Source organism: Sceloporus undulatus, chromosome 4 (assembly GCF_019175285.1).
Source record: "Sceloporus undulatus isolate JIND9_A2432 ecotype Alabama chromosome 4, SceUnd_v1.1, whole genome shotgun sequence".
In the NCBI taxonomy this organism is placed as follows: Eukaryota; Metazoa; Chordata; class Lepidosauria; order Squamata; family Phrynosomatidae; genus Sceloporus; species Sceloporus undulatus.
Genome location: NC_056525.1, coordinates 146,907,712 through 146,931,593, shown reverse-complemented (window position 1 = coordinate 146,931,593; position 23,882 = coordinate 146,907,712). Strand labels below are relative to the sequence as shown.

The window sequence follows — 23,882 nt, the reverse complement described above, 5'->3', positions numbered from 1 at the left end:
AACTGGTATTAGGTTTGGGAAGCATTCGATTTCCAGAGAATATTTTTTTTACAATGCATCCACATTCTGGCTGTGCATTATACTATTATGAGGATTGCATACATTGATGGTGGGCATGAGGTTTTGAGGTACATTGATATTTCACACTATCAAACTTGGTTTTTCCAGGTGTGATTGGCATAGGACATTATTGTAGCCAGAGGGGCTTTGTGGAAGAAGTGAGAACAACTATTGCTAAGCTGGTACCACTGACACGGAGGCTGTGGCAAATGACCAAGAACAAGATGCTGCCAACCCCAGCCAAATTCCATTATGTGTTTAACCTCAGAGACCTTTCCAGGATTTGGCAAGGGATGCTTAACACTATCTCAGAAGTAATCAATGACTCAAACGTAAGTAGCACATGTTGAAACTTTATATATTAGCTCTTGTCATCACAACCTTTTTTTCATTTTGGATATTTTTGGGAGACAACCAGTGTGCAGTTCTGTACTTGAGGTTACAGAAATTTAGGCTGACCCATAAATAATTCATTTCTTTGGGTACAGTGCATAGGCCTGATGAGTGATTAAATAAAATCATAGGGCTGTATAGATGGAAACATTAGTCCAGAATACTAGTGGGGGGAAAACCAACTTGAGAAGGGTAAAAGATCAGTGTGAAAGCATTTAGCAGAGGAAGAGTTGAGCATCACCTCTTCCTGTTAAGAGGCAAGCAACATTACACTGAAAGTGTTCATACATGAACAGTTGATGAAACTTAATACAAGCACAGAAAACAAAAGGCACTTTTAGAATTATGAAGTGATACTTATGGTAAGAGCCAATGTGACATAGTGGTTTGAGTGTTGGATTGCAACTCTGGAGGTTAGGGTTCAACCCATTCAGCCATGAAACCCACTAGATGAACTCGGGCAATTCACATGTTCTCAGCCTCAGGGGAAGGCAATGGCATACCTCTTCTGAACAAGTCTTGCCAAGAAGATCCCTTGATAGCTTCACCTTAGGGTCGCTGTAAGTTGGAAACAACTTAAGGGCACAGATCATCAACAACATATGGTAAGCACATATTGTTAGTTAGGTCTTTTAAACTGTTCATAACAATTGTCAATCAGTCCATAGACCCAGGGAACTAATCAAATATATAAGAACTTCTCAGGCAAAATCATGTCTGAAATATGAAGTGATGAAGTGACCAATGCCTGCAGCCACCTTAGTCTTTTCAATGATGCCCTTGGGGTCATATCCCGTATTTTTTCACTTGTATGGAGTTCATTGACTCCTAGGAGGAATACACTTGCCACAACACCATACTGGAGCATATACAACAGCTTTTCAGAGATGAATTCTAAGGAGGAATGATTTTGAAGCTAAAATTGCCTCATCTGTAGTGAAAAGCTACATTCAATTTTGCTTCTGTTTGCCTCTGAACAGGTGCTCATAAAACTATGGAAGCATGAATGTAAACGTGTTATTGCTGATCGTTTCACAACTCCAGATGATGTGGCTTGGTTTGATGTGGCACTGGCAAAACTGGTTGAAGAAGAATTTGGTGGTGATAAAAAGGCACTAATAGATCCCAACATTGATGCTTATTTTGTTGACTTCTTACGAGATGCACCTGAAGCAACAGGTAGAAAGCTAAATTGAAAGCAATTTCTCTGATATAAGTGATAAAAGAATATGAATGGATATTGGATTGGGCAGTTTGATAAAATGATCAGTAGGTAATGGCTGGCTGGACTGGAGAAGTGAAAACAACCATGCTAGCTGGGGGATTCTTGGAGTTTTAGGGGAAAGGTTATTTTTCTGAGTTCTGTTCCAACCTAGACTACAAAAAGATAAAAAAAGAGAAAAAGTTCAACGTGGCTGCTGATAATTGGAAAGAATTGCCATTCAGGATAGTGGAAGGACAAAATAAATAATGGCAATTATTTAAACCAGGGGTCGGCAACCTCCGGCCCACGGGCCGGATGTGGCCTGCGGAGGCCTTTCAGCTGGCCCCTGCGCACTCCTGCTGCCACCACCACTGATTGTGGCTTTTCGCCTCTCCAGGCGCCACCATTTTGTTTTTCAAAATGGCTGCGAAGTCTTGCGCGATCTTTCCCGTGGTCGCGTGAGACTTCACTGCCATTTTGAAAAACAAAATGGCGGCACCTAGAGGCAAAATCTCATGCGACCACAGGAAAGGTCGCGCAAGACTTTGACGCCATTGGCGGCGGCCTCTAGGAGGCCTGTTGCGGTGGCCGGGGCCCTGTTATAGGGCTCCGGTGGTGGCAGCGGGCCTGTAGGAGGCCTGTTGCGGTGGCCAGGGCCCTGCTACAGGGCTCTGGCGGCGGCAGCGGGTCTCTGGGAGGCCCGTTGCTGTCGCCGGGGCGCTCCAACAGGGCTCTGGCAGCGGCAGCGGGCCTCTGGGAGGCCCGATGTCGTCGCTGGGGACCTCCAACAGGGCTCCGGCAGCGGCAGGAGGCCCGTTGCCATCACTGGGGCCCTCCAACAGGGCTCTGGGGCCCGTTGCTGTTGCTGGGGCCCTCCAACAGGGCTCCGGCGGCGGCGGGCCTCTGGGACCCCATTAGGGGCTGGCAAAAAGGAGGAGGAGGCCTCCAGCGCTGGCGGCCCCTGCCGGCTCTTTCCCGGCCTCTGACAGGACCTGGGGCTCCATCAGGGGCCGACAAAGTGGAGGAGGTCTGGCCCCCGGAGGGTGGAAGCTCTGCCCCCTGGCATGCGGCTCCGCCCCTGGAGGGTGGAAGCTCCACCCCCAGCACACGGCCCCACCCCTGGAGGGTGGAAGCTCCACTCCCCGGCTTTGGCCCCCCAGTTGTCTGAGGGACAGCAACCCGGCCCCCGGCTCAAATAGGTTGCCTACCCCTGATTTAAACATACATATATATGAACTTCTTGGGGCCCTTTGGTGACAACTTTCATCTACTGTTATATGTCATTTCTTTCTGTTCTTTTTCCCATTTGCTAAAGATGAACTTCTCTCACCACTAGCATATGAAAGATTAATCCCAGGAACAATTATTCAGAATAAAGTCCCACTAGATTCAATGAGTCTGTGCTTAGAAAGTAATTGATGTATGCTCACATGAAATCATCTACCCTTGAATTTAGTGGGACTGACTTCCAGATGAGCATGCATGGATTTGAGCTCCAGACTTTCTAGGCCAACATGGTTAGTAACCTACAAAACATACAATATATAGGGGAATGAAAACAACTGGCTTACAGACCGACCATAAAGTCCAGCATGGGGATGGAGTGTGTGTGTGTGGGGTGTGTGTGGCATCTGCACGATGCATGCCCTGACTCCACCCCCATGCTGCCGTGACACTGTGTGCCCCACCACATGGCAAGCAGCATCACAGCGCTCCTCTGGTGCTGCATCCAGATGACACAGCACCAAAGGAGCACAGAAAAGCCAAGGTACCAGTGGCTATGGTGCCCTTTCCAGAGCACAGAAAGGAGCTGTTTTTTGCAGCTCCTTTTTGTGCTGTGGAAAGGCCAGATTGGGGTGCTGGCATGCGGTTGCCATGGCCCTGATCTGGCGAAGAAAGAGGTGGCAAAGAAAGAGGTGGCTCTTAAAGGCGGTCTGTACAATTCCCAAGTGTTATGTCAGATACTGTCTTACAAGTTGCTTGATTTCATTAGCTCTATAACTGATTACATGGAAAAGTCAACAGATACTTGGAATGGAGAAATAATGTGATTTCCCCTCCTCACTTTTCCTAAAAAGGAACACATTTTATTTCAAACTAGGTCTGGAGAAGGACAAATCTCTAAAAGGTAAGCTGTAGATGCCTGAGCCAGCCAGAATTTATTGATTTTCTATTTTTTTTTTAAAAACGGGCTTGAGTTCTGCACTTGGCTGTGCATGTTTAGTTCCATAGAAATCAATGCATCTAAGCATGTCTCAATGTTCACAAGATCAAGACCTTTTTATTTTATTTTGTAAAACTGCAATGCTTTAAAACAGCTGTAGATAAACAGAAATTACTTAAGCACCTAGCATGCTTAGCGCTAATATTACTTTCTTCTTGACTAGTGATACCAAAGTCCAACAAAGCTGCAAATTAAGCATCAGTACACTGTGTAGCAAATGTAAATAATTTGGAAACAAATGTTCTTCACATAGGAAAAAATAAGTTAAAATATTTCTCATAAAGATATATTTTTTTTACAAAACAGAAATCCTTGCGATCTTTGACGTAATTCCTGACTGGCATTGTAAAAGAGACTTTCCTATGTGAGAGAAAGTAAATAAGAATTCAGTAGTCTGTGTAATTTTGCAGTATCAAAAATTTATCAACATTTTTTTAAAAATAGCATGAAATGCTTGATTCAGCTTGAGATGAACTTAAAGTGTACAACTAACTAGTGCTAGCATTTTTGGCATGTTTATAAAGCTACTAATTGTTTTCATTAATCGTCTCTTGGAAGAAACACTAGCAGCTTTTATGTAATATAGATATGCTGAAAAAAGTGTGCTTTAACATTGCATAATACTTAATGAGATGACTAAGGACCCCATCACGTGAGGTAAAAAACTGGCTTACCTTTCCCAAATTGAATTCTAATTTGGAAGGCAGCCGGGTCCTATCATATGTAAATTGCTGCTGAAATCACTGCCCAGATCCAGCCCAGGTCAAAGCCATGCCCAGATGCCCCCTTTTTGAAAATGGAAGCTTCCAACTTTACAAAATGACCACCAAAGCATCCCCGTGGACCCAGGCTGTATCCAGGTGGTGATTTCGGTGGCGATTTACATATGATAGGACCTGGCTGCTTCCCAAATTGAATTCAGGAAAGATAAGCTGGGATTTTTACCGCATGTGATAAGGTCTTGCAGAATTGTCCTGTCTTCTACTTATAAAGTAATCAAGAAAGAGCCTTTATTTTTCCTTCAGAAGCTATGTTGTTCCATGTTGCCCCAGTGTTCATTAGCTCATTGCAGAAATCCTGGAAAAATGAGGAACAAATAAAGTAAAAATGAACACACTAATTCTTTCATTTGGAAGGGAACTATAGGCACACAATGTGAACAGCTATAGAAAAGTTTCAGGTTGTTGGAAAAGTTCATTTTATTGTCTCTTGACCATGAAGGTAAAAAATTAACGTGGTAAATTGAGCTTAGTCTATGGTATTGATTACCATTTTCTAAAAAGGAATGTATGTGAAAGGGTGATAACACATTAACAAGTGTAAGTAGAAAGCAATTTTTTGAGTCAAGATGGGCAGAAGGATAAGTTTCATCTGATACAGTCAACAGAATGCCAAATCAGGAGAAGGAATAACTTCATTCATATATCCCTGTTTAGTCAGATAACTCACTAGATGGAGGTTCAGAAAACAGCTTAATCTCAAACAAATTGTAGTGGAAGCATATTTCACACATTTCAGCACAGGGCCTCCAAGAATCTTCCTTTTCCCTTGAAGATCACTCACATCCTCTCTTATCCCCATCTTTCTTTTGAGGCTTGCTAAAGTGTAAAACCGCATCTTTTGAAAGAACTAAGACAGAAGAATTAATTAAAAAATTATCAAAGAAAGCAAGCCTCAACCTTTATAGTTTATGAAATTGTGAACACCTGGGGAAAGATGGAAGAAAAAATGGTTCACCTTGTTCTCCTTCTTCCTGTTTCCCTTTCCTGCCTTATCTGGGTCTCCTTCTCTCTCTTTACATAACATGTGCAAAGAAATCTTGTAGCATCTTTGAGACTGTGTGAAAGATGTCGCATAAACTTTTGTAGTCTATGAAAGCTTATGCTACAATGTCTTTTCACACAGTTTCAAAGGTGCTACAACAGTGATGGCGAACCTGTGGCACGGGTGCCAGAGGTGGCACTCAGAGCCCTCTCTGTGGGCACATGTGCCATCACCCCAGCACAGAGTTTGCCAGAGTTTGTTACTAGAAAGCCAGAGGGACATGGCACTTTGCAATAAATAAGTGGGTTTTGGGTTGCAGTTTGGGCACTTGGCTTCTAAAAGGTTCACCATCACAGTGCTACAATATGCCTTTGCATACTGATATTTTAGACTAACACAGCTATGGACTATCACACGGAGGCAAACTGGAGGCACAGTGGTTAAATTGTGTGCAGAAACGGGATTTTAAAATCCGCTTTTGTGGGTTATTTTTCAGACATGTTGGTATCAATGAGAAATAACGCAACATTAATCTGAACGCCAAGTCAACAAAGCACACTGTTGCAAACAGGGTTTTTTTTTGCAAACTGTATAAAACTGCACTAGCTGTTGCCTTGTTGCATGGATGTCGATAAATCCATATCATTATAATTAATGATTTACCACTTATATCACCCAATCTAAATTCGCTGTTGCTGCATATGTATGCTTTGCTACAAGAAGAGGGAAAAATATTTGTAACAGAAACTTTCTCTGCAATCTCTCTGTCTGTATATAGTTATAGATATATCTGTATCTAAATAAATAAATCTTCCTTTTGGCTTCTTCTTGTACTAGAGCCAAAAGCTTTCACAGAAACTGGTGATTTCTCAGCAGACTGCTTCAATTTGAAGAGACAGCCTGTCTTGTTGAGAATGAGAAATGTTGGAAGCACTCCTCATAGGTCCACAGTATAATCAAACTCAGCGGACCAGTTAAACAAGTACTTAAAACTTGTTAAAATATCCTATGAATGTCACTGGGACTGCAAAAATGCTTAGGATGCTAAAGCTAATATCTCCAATAAACCACAACGGAGCTAAATATAAGCATTTGAATATATTTGTCTCAAAATCAAGTCAATATTATTTAGTTTCAGTCATCTCTTATTTTTTTTATTGTGCTCTGGCACAATAAGGCAATTTTTATCCATAGGACTGCAAGTAGCTTCAGCCTGGTTTCAAATTCAACCATGTCAGACCTCTGTTCTGGCAGTCTATTGAGGCAGGCCAAAAACAGGCGGTGATAAGCAAGTAGAGTGAACGAAAGAGAGATGGGATGATCCTTCCCACTGCCAGTATGTGATTTCTGTGATAGGTTACCCCCAAAGAATTATGGCCCCTGATAGAAATATGGCCCTCAACAGAGAAAAAAAGGTCCCCTTTGCCAACTCTACAATTATAGTTGCTATCACTAGGTTTTTCTAGATTGGTCTAAAGAAGTGTGAGTTCTTATAGCTCCTTGGGCTTTTCCAACTGTTGTTCACTTTGTGTTCATTTCTTTCTTGAGGTGGTTTGGATCTGCACTAATGCTCCCAAAAGGCTTCCCCCCAATGGAGGGGGGAGCATGGTTTGTTGATGTGGTCCTATGGTTTGAAGGGCAAAAGTGCCCTTTCACTGATTCACTATAAGAATGTTTTATCTTTGTTTAATTTTAATTTTATTTAATTTTTATAAGGAAGGAATAATGAAATAGCCCTTTTTTGATCCAATATGTCTCAGGTTTTTTTAAAAGCTAGTAAATATGTTGCAGCTGGTACTTGGAATTGCTAGAAAATAGGGACAGCAGAAGCATCATTTGGATGTATAGTTGGTTTTTTTTTTTAAAGGAATGAGAACTACAACAACAACGAAGTGCAACAAATACAGTAACTCTACTACATTTGCTCCATCTGGAAATGCTCGTGGTCAATTTTTATCAACATGATTGTTCAGTAATGAGATGCTTATTATTTCGATGACAGCTAACAGTGCCTTTCTCAGTTCCTTTAAGGAGGAGAAAACCTCACAGATATAAAGTGTAAAAGAGTAGAGCCATGAGTGAAGACTAACCCTTGTCTTTAATTTGAAGCATAAATTCTTTCGCTCTCATTTTTAACCCTAGGAGAGGAGCCAGAAGAAACAGAGGCTGACATGCCTAAAATATATGAACCCATTGAATCCTTCGCTCACTTGAAAGACCGTCTGAACATGTTCTTACAGATATATAATGAGAGTGTCCGAGGAGCAGGAATGGACTTGGTGTTTTTTGAAGATGCCATGGTCCATTTAGTCAAGGTACTTGGGAGTGCAATTAATTTAGTTTAGACATTTTGAAAAATTTGAGACAACTGGTATAGGCTTCCACCACCACCATTTAATTTCATATATGAAAACTCTGATGATAGATTAGACCTTTCTGCATGAAATCCTGACTGGGGTGTAATATTTAACATTTCCAGAAGATGCTGCTAGTGTGCCAGTTCTTTGTGACTTTATTTCTAGACTCTGAAATGGAGAATTTTACTGTTGAGAAGTAGATGTAGAAGGGAGTGTGATGGCAACAGCAGCCTGGCTGCATGGAGGAACCCATTAACTCTCCTTGCTAAGGTTTTTCTCTCTTCCCTGTCCCCAATTCAGCAGCATTAAATATTATGCACAGGAGAGATCCAGGGGTTCAAAATCTGGTGCAGACTTCCTTGTGGGAGTTACTTGAATCAACCATGGGGAGGCGAAAGTGGCCCCTTTCTCTCTTTTTCCCCACCATCCTGCCGCTGCAGCCTTCACTACTGCCCTGAAATTGTGTCAAGTGCCCCCCCTCCCCGACATGCACATGTAGATCTAAAGGATGCCTAGGATAAAAGACTGAGAACCATTGGAGTAAGGAATACTTGACCTGTATCTTTCTCTAAACTGCAAATTCCTGGATGCCATGTCATGTTGCTGTGGCAGTTAAAGTGGAGCCATAGTGCTATCATTATGTAATTTAAAAGGCTTTCGGTTGCCAGTATTAAGATTCAGGTGCCTGTCCTTAATCCTTATGAACCTGGCCACACTTGTCCTTTACTCCAGGTAGCCAAAGGCATTCAGCTACCCCTGGGTTTAGGTTGGGCTGAGTGATCCAATGAATAGTCAAGGCAAGTTCTGTGTAACCAGTATGATACTGGCTGTCAAAGCCATTTATAAGTGCCTGTTTACTCATCAAAATGCATACTTAACAACAAGAATAAAAATGCCTGTGTTGTGCAGATCTCTCGGGTAATCCGCACTCCACGAGGGAACGCCCTGCTTGTTGGAGTTGGTGGGTCTGGAAAGCAGAGTTTAACTAAATTGGCATCATTCATAGCTGGCTATGATATGTTCCAGATCACATTAACAAGGTAAGCACTTAAACCCCCCCCCCCCCCTTTTTAAGCATTTGGAGAAAGATGTGTGTTGTTTATGCCAAATTATTCATAGTATAAATTTTACTTAGAACTTTTATTTCAGAAATGTTGCCAGTGAAGAAATAATGCAATGTTCTATTACAGGAGTGCACAAGGGGAAGCCCTAAAAGGTCTTCTTAGACTACATGTCCCATTATCCCTAGGCATTATTTCCAGTGAGGAGGAATATTGAGAACTGCAGTCTAACTATATGTGGAATATCAGAATATCATGTATACTTTCCATATAAAAACTAGCAAATTTTAATAGGAGCAAGAAGCTTCCACATTCTTTCAGCTCTTAACACCATGATTGTTAGGGGCAAAGGGAGGTGTAGACAGTGATTACTTGGCCTCAAATCCATGCTGAGTTTATTGCCAAGCACTCCCAAAATGTCACATAATGTAAGAAAATCCTTGATCTCTATTCTCCTTCCCTTCCAGGTTAACAGCGACACTCGCTTCATAAGCCATGAAGAAAACAATAGATTTCATAGGAATAGTTTGTGCTTTAGGAGTATGTTCTAAGGTGGCCTTACAAATGTCTCTACAAAAGTTACTAGCTTGTGTTGTTTTTTTACTACCTTCTCTCTCCATGGTGAATGCCAACACACTTTTTTCTTATGCGCATAAATGAATACATGAATATTTTCAAAGGTTTTCTCACTACTGGGTGTGATTGTGAGTTTTTCCCATTTTTTCTTATTGGGGACTTTGTACAAAAAAGGGTGCATAAACTAATTTTTTTAAAATACACATTTTCCCAGAAAAGATTATGGTGCTTAGTGTATTTGGTGGAAAATGCTGTTTTCTTAATTACCCCCCCCCCCAACACACAAGTGTAAGTTTTTACATTAAAAATAGTTGTGTACATGATCTCCCCCCCCTCCGAAAAAAAGCACAAACTTCATGGATTTGGCTATCACATGTGTATTAGACTCTTGCCTTTCTTGACTTATTAAAAATAGCCAGGGGAGGATTGGTTGATTGTTAGAGGGAACGGCCAATGCCTCACTAAAACAAGGCAGAGTTCCATCACACTTGAAGAAGGTCATTATAAGAACACTGTTGAAAAAGTCCTCTCTGAATCCCATCATATTTAACAACTGCTGGCCAGTGATCAACATTCCATTTTGGATAGGATACTAGAATATGCCGTGGTCATCCAGGTCTAATGGTTTATAGATGATATGGACTTTCTCGATCCATTTCGCTCTGGTTTCAAGATTTGTTATGATATGAGACAGAGAAGCTTTGATGGCAGTGCTGAATGATGGGGCTCTCCTGCCTGAGCCCTTGGTTGTTGGTCTGTGGCTTTTTGTCCCCCATTATTGTTCAACATCAACATGAAACTGTTGGGTGATGTTGTGCAGAGTTTTGGGGTCTGGTGCCATCAATAGGTGAGTGATGCCCACCTCTATTATTTATTTCCATCCCAATCCAAGGAAGCTATCTTGGTGCTAAACCTGTGTCTATGATCAGTAATGGACTGAGTAAGAGTGAACAAACTGATACTTAATCTGAACAAGAAAAGGGAACTCCTGGTCAATCAGAAAGCAGGCCTAGGAATAGGGATTCTGCCTGTGCTGGATGTTGTTATACCCCCTCTCCTAATATGCAGATTTGTAGTTTGGGTGTATTCTTGGATTCAACCTTGAATATGGAGGCTCAGGCTTCGCTGGTGACCAGGAGTTCATTTTCACAGCAGGGCCCATTGAACATACTTTCAGAACAGGTACATTTTGGTTTGCTTTACAAGGCTTCCATTCTATATGCATTTTACCTAGAAGTAAATCTGTCTGAGTTTCATGAAATTTACTTCCGAACAGAAATGGATGTGATGGTGCTATATAACTGAAAACAGTGACCAAGGAACACAACAAGAAAATGAACAAAAGGGCCTGGGCAGGTAGAACTGTTTTTATTTGAGGCATATTTTTGGTGCACATTTCCCCCCCAACTGTCTTGGGTCTATTTTTTATTCCTTTTCCAGGTCGTATAACACATCCAACCTGATGGAAGACCTGAAGCATCTCTATAGAACAGCTGGACAGCAAGGCAAAGGAATCAGTTTCATTTTTACAGACAATGAGATAAAAGATGAAGCTTTCTTGGAGTACATGAACAATGTTCTGTCATCAGGAGAAGTAGGATTATTATTATTATTTTTAAAAACTCCTTCTGGCTTTTAGTTTGTTTTTATTTCCCCCTTGGTGTCCAGACAGCAGATAGGTGGTAGTTTAGGAGTGAATGTTCTTAGATGATAATGTGATTAAGCATATTTAAAAATAGAGTAATAAATGTTAAGGGTAGATTAATCTATTAAAGTTACATTCTCAAGTACAATCTAATCTAATGAACAGAACAGAATTTACTTCTGAGTAAATTCAGAAGCGCATGCTCTAATGCTTTGGCTGATTAATTGGTGAGATGGAATTGTAGTAACTGAGAATCAACTTTTAATTGGTGGGGATTCTTATTAGAAGCATATCCATTTATTTAGTGAACATATGTTGGTTCTAGTATGTTAAAATAATGAGAAATGAAATTAAATACGATAGAATAATCAGCACATTATCTCCAAAGAATGTTTCTATTGAGGTTTTTTTTGGTAATATACAAATTAATTAACTGAATGCATTAATAAGTCTGGTGAGAATTAGACAATTAGTGGATAATTCAATATTATTTTAATGACTAGCTCTCCTGGAAATATTTTAACATTTTTTTAAAAAAATAAGTCTTCTCCCCCAGGTTTCCAATTTGTTTGCTCGTGATGAAATAGATGAAATCACCAGTGATCTCCTATCAGTTATGAAGAGGGAGCATCCACGGCGGCCTCCAACCAATGAAAATTTGTATGATTATTTCATGACTAGAGTGCGTCAGAACCTCCATGTTATCCTCTGCTTTTCACCTGTGGGTGAAAAATTCCGAAACCGAGCTTTGAAGTTTCCTGCCCTCATTTCTGGTTGCACTATAGATTGGTTCAGCCGTTGGCCCAAAGATGCCCTGGTTGCAGGTGAGTCTCCATGCCCTTTGCTCTTGCAACTTATTACATTAGATTGGGATGAGGAACAATTGTTCTCCAGATGCTTTGGACGACACCATTTTTGTTGTGGTAGATAAGGCGGATAGGATTCAAAATGTCTGAAAGACCCAACGTCCCCAGTGGCTTCAATATGACAAGAATTTCATGTGTAAGAAATCATGCTTGTATTAGATTAGATTGTTCTACTGAAATACAGTAGAAAATTCAATAGATTGGATACTAATTAATTTTTGTTTTGAATAGGCATAAGAAGTTGGCTGTATCCCTCTTACATGTCCTCCAAAAACCATAAGAATAAAGTTTTTAAAAGTGGTCATTTTTAAACCTCACTCGGTTCTGGACTATTTGAATGATCCAAAATTTACTTCGGATTCATTTACTAGGATAGTAGAGCATTCATTGCATTTCAGAGATAACCTCTCAGTTATGGGGAATGCCATTTTAAATGCTACATATTTTTTTCAGGCCTTGTATTAAATGTTAGTGAAAGAGAGAGCATCCATAAGACCTATTTCACCATTGAATATTTCCCTTAAAACAGATGCCTTGATGTGCGAATTGCAAACCCCAGAATTAAGCAATGTCCATTTACCTGGTCTCTCAGCAAAGGAATTCTTAATCCCATCAAGACAAGAATACTAGCATAACTATCCAATAATTACAAAAGGAGGATTACCCACCAGTGAAAAGAGATAAATGCTAAGCTGATTGCACTTTTGGGATGATTAGCGGAGCATCCTGTGACACACAGATTAAACATGTCCAGAAATAATAATGTGTAAAATGGGAGAAAGCGTCCCAACAGAGAACAACTTTACAAGTCCAGAAGTTAAAAAAAAGTAGTTAAAAAAATCCAGATTCATTTTGCCCTGCAGTTGAGTTATTTAGAGTGTTTCAGGGTTATTTGGTAAAATAATAATAATCTGAGGTTCAAGTAAATTGGAGTGGGAGACTGTATGGGTGCATGGTGCCAATTTTCCCCCCAAGCACAGATACCTCCATTTTTAACTGCAGGTCCTCTCCTGTCCCCAGATGCATTTGCAGGGGCTTTCATGCATTGGGGGGCGGGGGGGGGGGGAAATTCAGGGCAAAAATTGAGGCATCGTGTCAGATCTCTGCCCTCAGTGGAATTAGCAAGGTCTTGGCATTTGTGGAATTAAATGATGGATGAAACAAGATTGGGTGGAAGGTGCCAGGAATTTATCTTTTGCATTAAAGATACAAAGTATATTGCTTAGATGTAGTTTAAATCTTAATCATCATCATCATCTTCTTCTTCTTCTTCAGTTTCTGAACATTTCTTGTCATCCTATGAAGTTGATTGCACAGAAGAAATAAAAACAGAGATGGTGCAGTGCATGGGTTCTTTCCAGGATGGAGTTGCAGAGAAGTGTGTTGATTATTTCCAGAGATATCGTCGATCTACACATGTGACTCCCAAGTCTTACCTCTCTTTTATTCAGGGATATAAAGCTATATACAAAGAAAAACATGCTGAGGTGCTGACTCTTGCCAACAGGTGAACTGTTTTCTTTGTCCTCCAAACCTTTCAGCTATTCTTCTCCAAATATCATAACAGTTCTCAGTGATTATGCTTTTGGTATACTCAAAGCTATTACCACTCGGGACAGACTAGAAAGTTGTCTGCTCTATGAAGTAGTATTGAAAGATATGATTTGGAGAAGGGGGAAAAGGCAGGTGAGGGAAAGGTACTTAATTTTTTAAACAATTATTTGTATCTCAAAGCTCTCCTCCCCTTCCCTTGCTTCATGCTCACAGTAACCCTGGGAAGTAGGTTGGGCTGAGAAACAGTGACCAAAACTGTGAAATTTGATAGAGTCCTCTCCTAATCAGCTTTAGACCTTCGGGTCAACTTTGATCCTGTTGGAACTTCAAAAATTACATGACTCTCCATGTTAAATTGCAGAATGAATACTGGATTGGAGAAGCTAAAAGAGGCCTCTGAATCTGTGGCCTCTTTGAGTAAAGAGCTGGAAGCCAAGGAGAAAGAGCTCCAGGTTGCCAACGAAAAAGCTGATATGGTAAGGGTAGCTTTTAGTTCTCTCTCTCTCTCACTCACTTTTTTAAAAGCTAATCAGGAAAGTCTTGAAGAAAAATAGCCTAGGGATTTCACACAGCTTGATCACTGAAGTAAGAAAAACCTTGATAACTCATGAATGAAAAACTACGGTAAATATTTTATACAGAACACTGTTTCTATAGTAATTACAAACATTTCTCCATTTGATTTTCTTCTTTTCCCATTGAATTTCCATTTAATTTTCTCATTTGTGTTTGGTTTTCTCAATAGGTTCTAAAAGAAGTCACAGTAAAAGCACAGGCTGCTGAAAAAGTGAAGGCTGAAGTACAGAAAGTAAAAGACAAAGCCCAGGCTATTGTAGACAGCATCTCTGCCGACAAGGCCATTGCGGAAGAAAAACTGGAGGCTGCCAAACCTGCTTTAGAGGAGGCTGAGGCTGCTTTGCAGGTTAAAGATGGATAAAGTAGAATGCCACTCCCTCACTCCATTTATTTTCCTCTGCAGAATTGTACCCAAGAGAGATTGAGAGCAGGCCTGACCTCTCCTTCCACAGTCTTTCTCATCATGGGATGGGGGAAAAACCCACATTCGTCTGTCTGTGTGAAGGAGATTTCCTGAATCTGCAAAGCAAAACACTATCATGAAATCTGTCAGGGACATGTTTAAGTAACTGTAGGATTTCCAGGTTTAATCATTCAATTTTTCTGTAATTTATCAGGTGAGGGTATGAAGAGCAATCTCCCAAATACACTCTCAAAGGAAAAACAACACACCTGTAAACCATTTGCCTATTTTATGACTAAACTAATTAGAATCAGGGTGTTCCCTTTAATTGTTGAACCATGTGGCTATATTTTTTATTTTTACAAAAAAATTCATCAAGTGACTTATAAGTTTGGAAATTAGAAGATTTAGGAAATGCACATAAACCCTGAAGGAAAACAGCTGTGCCAGCCTACTGGCAGGAAAACCTACATTAATTGCATTGTGGGATAATTTCCTACCTCATTAACAAAAATCATCCTTACTGTGGGAAATCTCTCCCAAATGAAGGGCCAGTCTTAATGCCAGCCACTATGTAGACAACTAGTTCTGTGATTTGGATCCTACAGCGATTGTTGCATATAATCAGCTTTGTGGTCCACTGTTGACTGGTTTTCTTATCTGCTACTGATAGCAAATGTATGGCTTGTTTTGCAAAACAGTGCCAACATGTGGGTGCAACTACACTGCTGAAATAATACAACTTGACACCACTTTACCTGCCATGACTCCATCCTACTGAATCCTGTGATTTGTAGTTTTGTGAGGCACCAGCACTCTTGGTAGACAAGGCTAAAGACCTTGTAAAACTACAATTTCCAGGATTCCATAGGATGAAGCTCAGAATTTACAGTGTTGTCAAACTGCATTATTGCTACAGTGTAGATGCACCATATGTTAGGTCATTGGTTAGCAGACCTTCTGCCACTTCTAATCAGCTGAAATGCAATTTTCTTCCATCACACTTGGTCCAATGTGGAAATATAGCTCATCTTCTTTGTCACCATTGTGTAACCATGTTAAGCTTCCTGTGATAGTGTAGGATCCCTGATCAGCTGTAAGTCTGACTTCAGAGTTCATGAGTTCTTAGCATTGCAGCAACACCATATTTTTATGCCATATTTTCCTGGTTTACTTGGCATATACTGATGGAATGGGCAGTTACATCTGAACTGAAGCAGCTGTTCACTAGTGTTTAGATCCATGTTTTGTATCATGCTCGAAGCTGTTCAAGAAAAACAGTGCGGATGTCCTAAAAAGTAGCTAGCTCTTTTCCCTGGTTTGTCTCTTTCCTTGGTCTCAGGTGTTCTTGAATGCTATCTCTGATTGCTGTGTGGTAAATTGTCAATGACATTTTTCACCAGGCCTTTCCATCTCTATCTCTAAATATATCAAGTATCTCTGCTTCCTCGACAGGATCAAAGGAGCCTGCCCTTGCTACCTTCTCACCTTTAGGCAAAGAGAGAGGTTGTTTCTCATCCAGTCACTCTCACTAGTTTATCTGCATCATGCTTCAACAATGAAATGGTTGAGGACATGTTTTAATCTCAATATATTGTACTACAAAGTACCAACATGGCAAAATGCAAAAGATTTGCTGGGACATTTTTTAATAACTGTTTTTTAACATGGTACAAAAAAGATATGACCTGGCCAGTGGCTGAAACTTGGGCGCATTTCCCCCCTTGTTTCCTTGTTTCCATTGAAGTGAAAGTATTTTAGATACCTAAAATACAGTGTATTACCTAAATAAAATACCTAAATAATAGATAAAATACTAGATCAAATACCTAAAAGACAGTGTAGAAATAGGTCTAGGTCTGTGTGATTTCTGCACCAAACATACCTCAGGAGCGTTGAATCATTCTGACTGGTAGGGTGAGGGTTAAATACTTTTGTCCAACAGCTGTGGAAGCTTTTGCCAGTGGTTTAGATATGCATAGATATAAAGTAGAGGACGTTTGTAATTCTTCCTGATCCTGTTCTTTTTCAAAAACTCAGACTATCAAGCCTGCAGATATTGCCACTGTCCGCACATTGGGTCGACCACCGCATCTTATCATGCGTATCATGGACTGTGTGCTACTGCTGTTCCAGAGGAGGGTAAACACTGTCAAAATGGACCTGGAGAAAAACTGCACTGTTCCATCATGGCAGGAATCGCTGAAACTGATGACGGCAGGAAACTTCTTACAGAACTTGCAGGTGTGTCAAAAGTAGGCATGAAGTCAAAAACAGGATGGCAAGAACAAAACACGAATGCATAGAATTAAGTGAATTGTTGGAGAATATGTAAGAAAAGGCAATTGTGTCTACATCAAGCCAGCAAAGTTTTTTTTTAAATCTCATCTCAATCCCAGTACCCCTCCCCCCATATACAAAAAGTATCATGTATCTCATCCACTTTTCCCTAAGTTTGAACATAGGCCATGGGCTTTTAAACTCTCTTCCCTCTCTTTGTTGTATGAGTTGCAAGAAACGGATTGATTGACACTTCCCCTTTCTTAATCAGTTTAACTTCTCACTTAGAGAGAGCAGCTGAGATGTCCAAAGGAGGCCTCTGTTGCTGTTCACAGTGTGGGAGATGAGGTTAAAGCCAGGGTGGGAACACCTCCAGATAATGCTGGACTTCAACTCCCAAAGCCTTAGGCAGCATAGCCAATGGTGAGGCATGCTAGGAGGCTCCATTCAACAATCTTTGAAGCACCATGGCAAACTCCCTCTGAACAAATCATGCTAAGAAAACCTTTGTTGCCTGCTTTACTTCATTGAACCCTTTCCTGTATTGTTTTGTATTATTTATATGTATTATGCTATTATTTTTTTGATTGTATGCCATTGATAGGTTTATTTTATTCATTTTATGGTTTGTATGTATAGCGCTGTGTAAATCTACAGTGTTACATAAATAAAGCATAATAATAATAATAATAATAATAATAACCACCTTAGAGACACCTTAGGGTTTGCCTTAAGGTCACCATAAATAAGAAATAACTTAAAGCACACCGCCACAACAAATCTATATCTACATGTCCACACATATAGTCAAATGCATGATATTTGTGCTTTGAACTGTCTCACATGAGAAATACTGCTCTAACATGACCATAATGCAGGCAAAAGAGAAGGTTCATCCCAAAATGGCATTTCTGGTACAGCAATTGTAACAGAAATTGCTGGTGATTCCCAGATCATGGGTATTATTGGGCAAGGTTTAGACCACCAGATGTGTTTGAACTGAAACTCTCATCAGCCCTAGCCACTGTAGCTAGTGGAGAGGGGTAATGGAAAGTGTAGTTCAGTAATACAGCATCTGCTCTAGGGCTTGCTTATACAACCATTTAATATGAACTGATTTGGAACTGTCACTGATGTATTCAGACATAGGGACATTTGCAAGCTTCCCCTCCTTCTTTGGATGCATGTTATCTTATATATGTGAGCATTAACTTTGGCCCTGAATAATTCCTATAGAAGTAGTTGTAAACCAGGGCCTACTTAAAATGCATAAGGATAAACAATCCACAGTCTGAGATCCAGCTGCAGGTTATTAAATTGGAATACCAATGAGGCCTGTGGCTGTAGAAATTGAATGGCCACACTTTGATTATGCAAAAAAACAATATTACAAAATTAATAGTTTGCTTTGACATGAAAGCAAGTATAAAATGTACATTATAAAGCAAGATCTAAGACCGAACAGGTTTAAAATAACGTAGATGCTATATAGAGCAGCACTGATTGTAATACAAGTGTGATAAAAGGGAGCAACTGTTGGGATGATTCAGGAAACCAATTAGACACTTGGCTCAAATTGAAAACAGCATTTATACCCTTCCAGGACAGGCTAGATATGCTAGAAGAAAGAAACAAAGAATAAATCTAGCCAGGGCAATTAACTGGATGTCAGCCAAGTGCAAATGGGGTCTTGGAACAACTAGAAATGTCTAACACCTTTGTGTTTTGGTATTTATATGGACATATCCAAATTACCATCTATATCACACTAGCATTGATTAAAGTGTAGGTAATGAAAGAAGGATTTTTTTCCTCCATAGTAATTGGGAAAGCATGAACATGCGGAAGACAGGTTGTTAATGGCTCTTAGAATCAAAACTAAGTCCATAGGAAGACAGCCAATTTAGCAACATAGTTTCACAAGATGACAGCATGAGGAACAAAACAAATCTGATCAGAACAAGCTTTTAAAATAACTTTTAGTAAGACTCTCCTAAACCTGTATTAAATCACCTAAAAGTCTACCAGTGGTGAAAATCTGAGGGTTTATTTTTTTTTGGGTCTGTCAATGAAGCTAAATTATTCTTCTTTATTATCTTTCTAGCAATTTCCAAAAGATACCATTAATGGAGAGGTAGTAGAGCTTTTGAGCCCTTACTTTGAAATGGGGGACTATAATATTGAAACAGCTAAGAGGGTCTGTGGAAATGTGGCTGGCCTTTGTTCGTGGACAAAAGCAATGGCTTCTTTCTTTGCCATCAACAAGGAAGTCCTGCCTTTAAAGGTAAACCAAAATAAATAAGCCAAGACTGAAATCAGACTAGACGCAGATCAGCTGCTGCTTATGTTGTTGGGACATCTCATGCAAGAAGTTGACAATTTGTCACAATAGTCTGAGATTATTTATTTATTTGTACAAACATACATACAGTACATATATTTTTGCTGGATCCATGCATGCAGTAAAATGATTCAATGGATGGTAGAATCCATTCTGAGACTTCACTGTATTATGGTGGTGGTGGAGAAATAACATACATTAAAGTATTCCTCTATGGGAAGAGGAATGCTTTTTGTGCAAGTGTAAACACTTTTTTTACAGTCTAAATAGAAGTTTAGCAGCTTCATTTATATGGTCAGGCCCCACCTGGAATATTATGTCCAGTTCTGGGCACCACAATTTAAAAAGGATGTTGAGAAACTGGAGCGTGTCCAAAGGAGGATGACTAAAATGGTGAAGGGTCTGGAAACCATGTCTTATGAGGAACGACTGAGGGAGCTGGGGATGTTCAGCCTGGAGAAGAGAAGGTTAAGAGGTGATATGATAGACCTGTTAGGGCTGTTTGACAGTGGAACACACTCCCTCAGAGTGTGGTGGAGTCTCCTTCCTTGGAGATCTTTAAGCAGAGGCTGGATGGCCATCTGTCAGGGATGCTTTGATTGGGATTTCCTGCATGGCAGGGGGTTGGACTGGATGGCCCTTGTGGTCTCTTCCAACTCTACGATTCTATGATTCTATATACCGCTTCATACTGCACTGAGCAGTCTCTAAGTGGTTTACAACTGTAAGCTAATTGCCCCCAACAAGCTAGGTACTCATTTTAGTGTCCCTGGAAGGATGCAAGGCTGAGTCAACCCTGAGCCTTTGACAGGGATTGAACTCACAACCTTGTGAGTGGCTGCAATACTGATATTTAACCACTGCACCACCAGGGCTCCAGCACTGTAAAATCAGCACTGTAAAAAAAAGTGTTGGGCAAGAATCTTCCTATATGTAAGGAGAGTGTATTTTTAAAATTCTTTTTATTCATTTTAAAGTCATTCAAATAAAAAAAGCAAAACTATAAAGAATTCATTTTCATCCACAAATCAAGGAGTTTTAAAGTTACTCATTTAAAAACAACAACACAGAAGTACCTTGAAATTTGTCCTCTGCAGTCTGCTGCAAATGTGGATCTGGTCTTAGAACAGGAAGTGTGATGTCTTGAAAACATTAGTGTTTAATTCAACCTTTAAGTTAAATCAATACAATGTTTAAAGACTGATGGTTGGAAAATAGTTTAGATTTGAATCAGATGGAAATCCCGGAAGTCAAGGAAATATGCAAAATTATGTATTTACCTATTAACTCTTTGTCCTGTCAACCTATTATTTGTTATTGTCTATGTTACTTGTTATTTCTTATTTGTTATGTGTCCTTTTAATTCTAATAAACTTTATTAAAAACATTAGTATTTAATTACATGAAATTTATAATGATTGCATTAATTCTGCATTTGTCAATAGTTAAGTTTGTGAGTTGTCGGTTACAGTCCTGTTCTTTTTATTTTTGTTCTTTCAAAAGTGGTTTGAAGAATTTTGCCTAATTTTCCCCAAACAAACAAACACCTTTTATGAACTTGTCATGTGTGAACTGTTTATTTATAGGCTAACCTGGCAGTCCAGGAAAACCGTTTGACTACTGCCATGTTAGATCTACAGAAAGCTCAGGCTGAACTGGATGCCAAGCAAGCTGAGCTAGATATTGTGCAGGCAGAGTATGAGAAGGCCATGATGGAGAAGCAGGTAGGTTACTGTGCCACAGAGGTATTCCATAACATCCATGTATGGAGAGATCCATTTAACAATTTTTTATTTACTATAGTGTGGATATGACCTTGTAGCAATGTCAGTTACCAGCATCGTCCTGCTAAGATCTGAGAAGCACTTTCTTCAATTGTTCAGAAATCCATCGATGCAAAGGAGGAATAAAAGTTTCCTCACAATTTGGCAGGACAAGTAGTGAATTTTATTTATTAATGAAAATATTTATATCCTGCCCTATATATCCAGTGATCTCAGGACAGTGTACAGTCAAACAAATCTGGCAAATTTAAAAGTGTAAATATTAGAAATGATTTGAAAAAGCTAAAAATATTAATTTAAGAAGAAAAAAAATTAAAAAATCAAAATAGTTATACTTGGCTTTATCCCAGGTATCCTTTTATTGAGCTACTCTTTATTACAGTATATGTAAACCAAAGAAATAAGGAAGAAGTCTTCCTCATCATGTCCCCACTTCCTTCTCTGATAATTTTTTTAAATTCAGTTTTTTTGGGGAAGCAAGGTGGTTGACATAGAAGGTATCACTTCATTAAGATTGTTGGGGTAGTTGATGTGTAAGTTTGCAATAACTTTTCCTTAGTTAAGTTGCTGCTTCTTAGATTTATTTCTTTTCTTAAAAGTGTGGGTATGGCTTTTCACCAAGTAATTTTTACAATATTGAATGTGATACCTTATACAGTACCTTTTATATTTGCCTATTTAATAAGCGGATATAAAAATAACCTTGAGAAGCAGAATATTTTTTATCTTCACTGCCTTGAGCCTCATACCACCTTAAATATATTACTAGGATTCCTAAAACACATGGCTCTAGGAAAGAAGTTTTACTGCTTTTTTTCTTTTTTAAAAAATCCCCAAGTGATATAAAAATGAATACGAATATAAAGCTGAATGGATTCAAAATGTTTCAGTTGAATCTGCACTGAGCAGTGCGCTATCTGGATTTAAGGAACCATGGCAGACATTTCTGACAAGTCTCTTTTGCCCCAACTCTGGCAGTAGAATCTATGACCCAAGTATATGCAGGGAGTCAATTCTGGTACATCTTTTTAAAAAGATAACGAATGAGGAGTTCAACATTTATAACGTACCACACAGGAGTACTAATCTTTCATTCATGCATTTTTTAAACCTTTGGCAGACATTGCTTGAGGATGCAGAACGCTGCAGGCATAAAATGCAGACAGCCTCCAGTCTTATTAGTGGTCTGGGTGGTGAGAAAGAAAGGTGGACTGAACAAAGTAAAGAGTTTGCTTCACAAACAAAGAGGCTTGTGGGTAAGGCAAATGTTCTATTAAATCATCAGCTACATTGAGGGGATGTTCCCACTTAAGATTTGAAACGATTTAAAATACACGTTTTTAATAAAATCGATTCAAAATAACACTGTTCTTATCCCGCTATCTGAATCGCTTTATTCATCATTCCCATCTGGTTATTTAAATCGAAGTTTTTACCTGCAAGCGTTCCTACTTGGCATGAAATCGGTGTTTAAATAAAGCGATTCTTCTCCTCCATACCTTATTTGGAGCTGTCAATCAATAGTACGTCAGAATGACGTAACGTTAATCCGGAATATTTGGAAGCGATTTATCTTTTGGCATCATTTCCATTTCATTGACAGCCAGGGAGAATCCCTTCAGAGAGCCCAGAGATCAATGCGAGAAGCTTCTGGCAAAGCGAAGCTCTTTCCGGAGGAACTATGGGATAGGTTTTGGAGGGCAGCATCCTGTCTCCCAAGACAGCCAGGGAGAATCCCTTCAGAGAGCCCAGAGATCAATGCAAGAGGCTTCTGGCAAAGCGAAGCTCTTTCCAGAGGAACTATGGGATAGCCTTGTAGTCCTTTGGCAGATGCAGGCGCTTGAGCAGCCGGGACTTCATGCGCTTAAAGCGCTGAAGAGATTAAGCGCCTGTAAACCATTAAAATAAAAAATAAAAATAATCTTGAAAGACCACAGCAGACAAAGGGGCGAGGGAAGCAAAAATGGCGACAGCCACGACGGATGGGGACAGAAAGGGCAACTCCCCCAAGGACAGCCCCAATCGCAGTCCGCTCCTCCCATCCATCTAACCCGATTCAAAGGCTGTCGTTCCTATTTAAATGCTCTGGTTCCTAACTCAAATCAATGGAAAAACGTAGGTCGGACCCTAGTGTTTTTTTAACACGCGTTAAATGAGGAAAACTCGATTTAAATTTTTATCCCGCTCTACGATTTGATTTGTAGTGGGGACGATTGCGGGTTGCTCTAGAACCGTTCTAGGTTTAAATCGGATCCTAATAGGAACGCCACTCTTTGGATTCGATTCAGAACGCGGGGTTTCACCTAGTGGGAACATCCCCTGAGTATGTTTTAGCAACAGGGGATTGAATGAGTGAAGTCTACATTCTTGTTTTCTTCTCTTGTTAATTTTCTGATCTTTGTATTAAAACCAGCAATGAATCCTGTGAAAATTTGAAGGCTACAGATTTGCTCTAATCTAAAAAATATGTCCCATCACAATTGATGTAATAAGTACTAATTAACTGCAGCACTTGAGGAACATACTGGCAATGCTGACCCAGAGGGGTAAATCTTCTCTAGACATCATTTTTTGTGGCACCCACTGTGTAGAATACTCTTGCCCTGATATTAGACAGGATCCAACAATTCTTATTTTGGGCCACATGTTGAAATCAAACCTATTTTTGCAAGTCCTGCTGGTGTTGTTTAGTCCACTATGCATTTTACTCTTATTGATAGTGCAAATATGTATGCATTGTTTTGTGCTGCATATTGTATGATTGTTGTATGCTGCTTTGAAATCTTTAAACATA

The 23,882-nt window shown here is 39.8% G+C and overlaps 1 protein-coding gene across 1 annotated transcript in view; it reads left to right on the top strand.

Annotated features, from left to right (window-relative positions):
* Positions 1-23,882, top strand: part of DNAH5 (dynein axonemal heavy chain 5) — a 166,712-nt gene that overhangs the window by 103,383 nt on the left and 39,447 nt on the right. Inside the window, exons 50-62 of the mRNA XM_042465764.1 lie at positions 169-392; positions 1,434-1,632; positions 7,788-7,960; positions 8,912-9,042; positions 11,080-11,233; positions 11,841-12,108; positions 13,426-13,657; positions 14,066-14,180; positions 14,450-14,626; positions 16,724-16,927; positions 19,068-19,247; positions 20,891-21,028; positions 22,209-22,344. Coding sequence (XP_042321698.1) covers positions 169-392; positions 1,434-1,632; positions 7,788-7,960; positions 8,912-9,042; positions 11,080-11,233; positions 11,841-12,108; positions 13,426-13,657; positions 14,066-14,180; positions 14,450-14,626; positions 16,724-16,927; positions 19,068-19,247; positions 20,891-21,028; positions 22,209-22,344 — 2,331 coding nt within the window. The remainder of the gene's footprint in view (positions 1-168; positions 393-1,433; positions 1,633-7,787; positions 7,961-8,911; positions 9,043-11,079; positions 11,234-11,840; positions 12,109-13,425; positions 13,658-14,065; positions 14,181-14,449; positions 14,627-16,723; positions 16,928-19,067; positions 19,248-20,890; positions 21,029-22,208; positions 22,345-23,882) is intronic.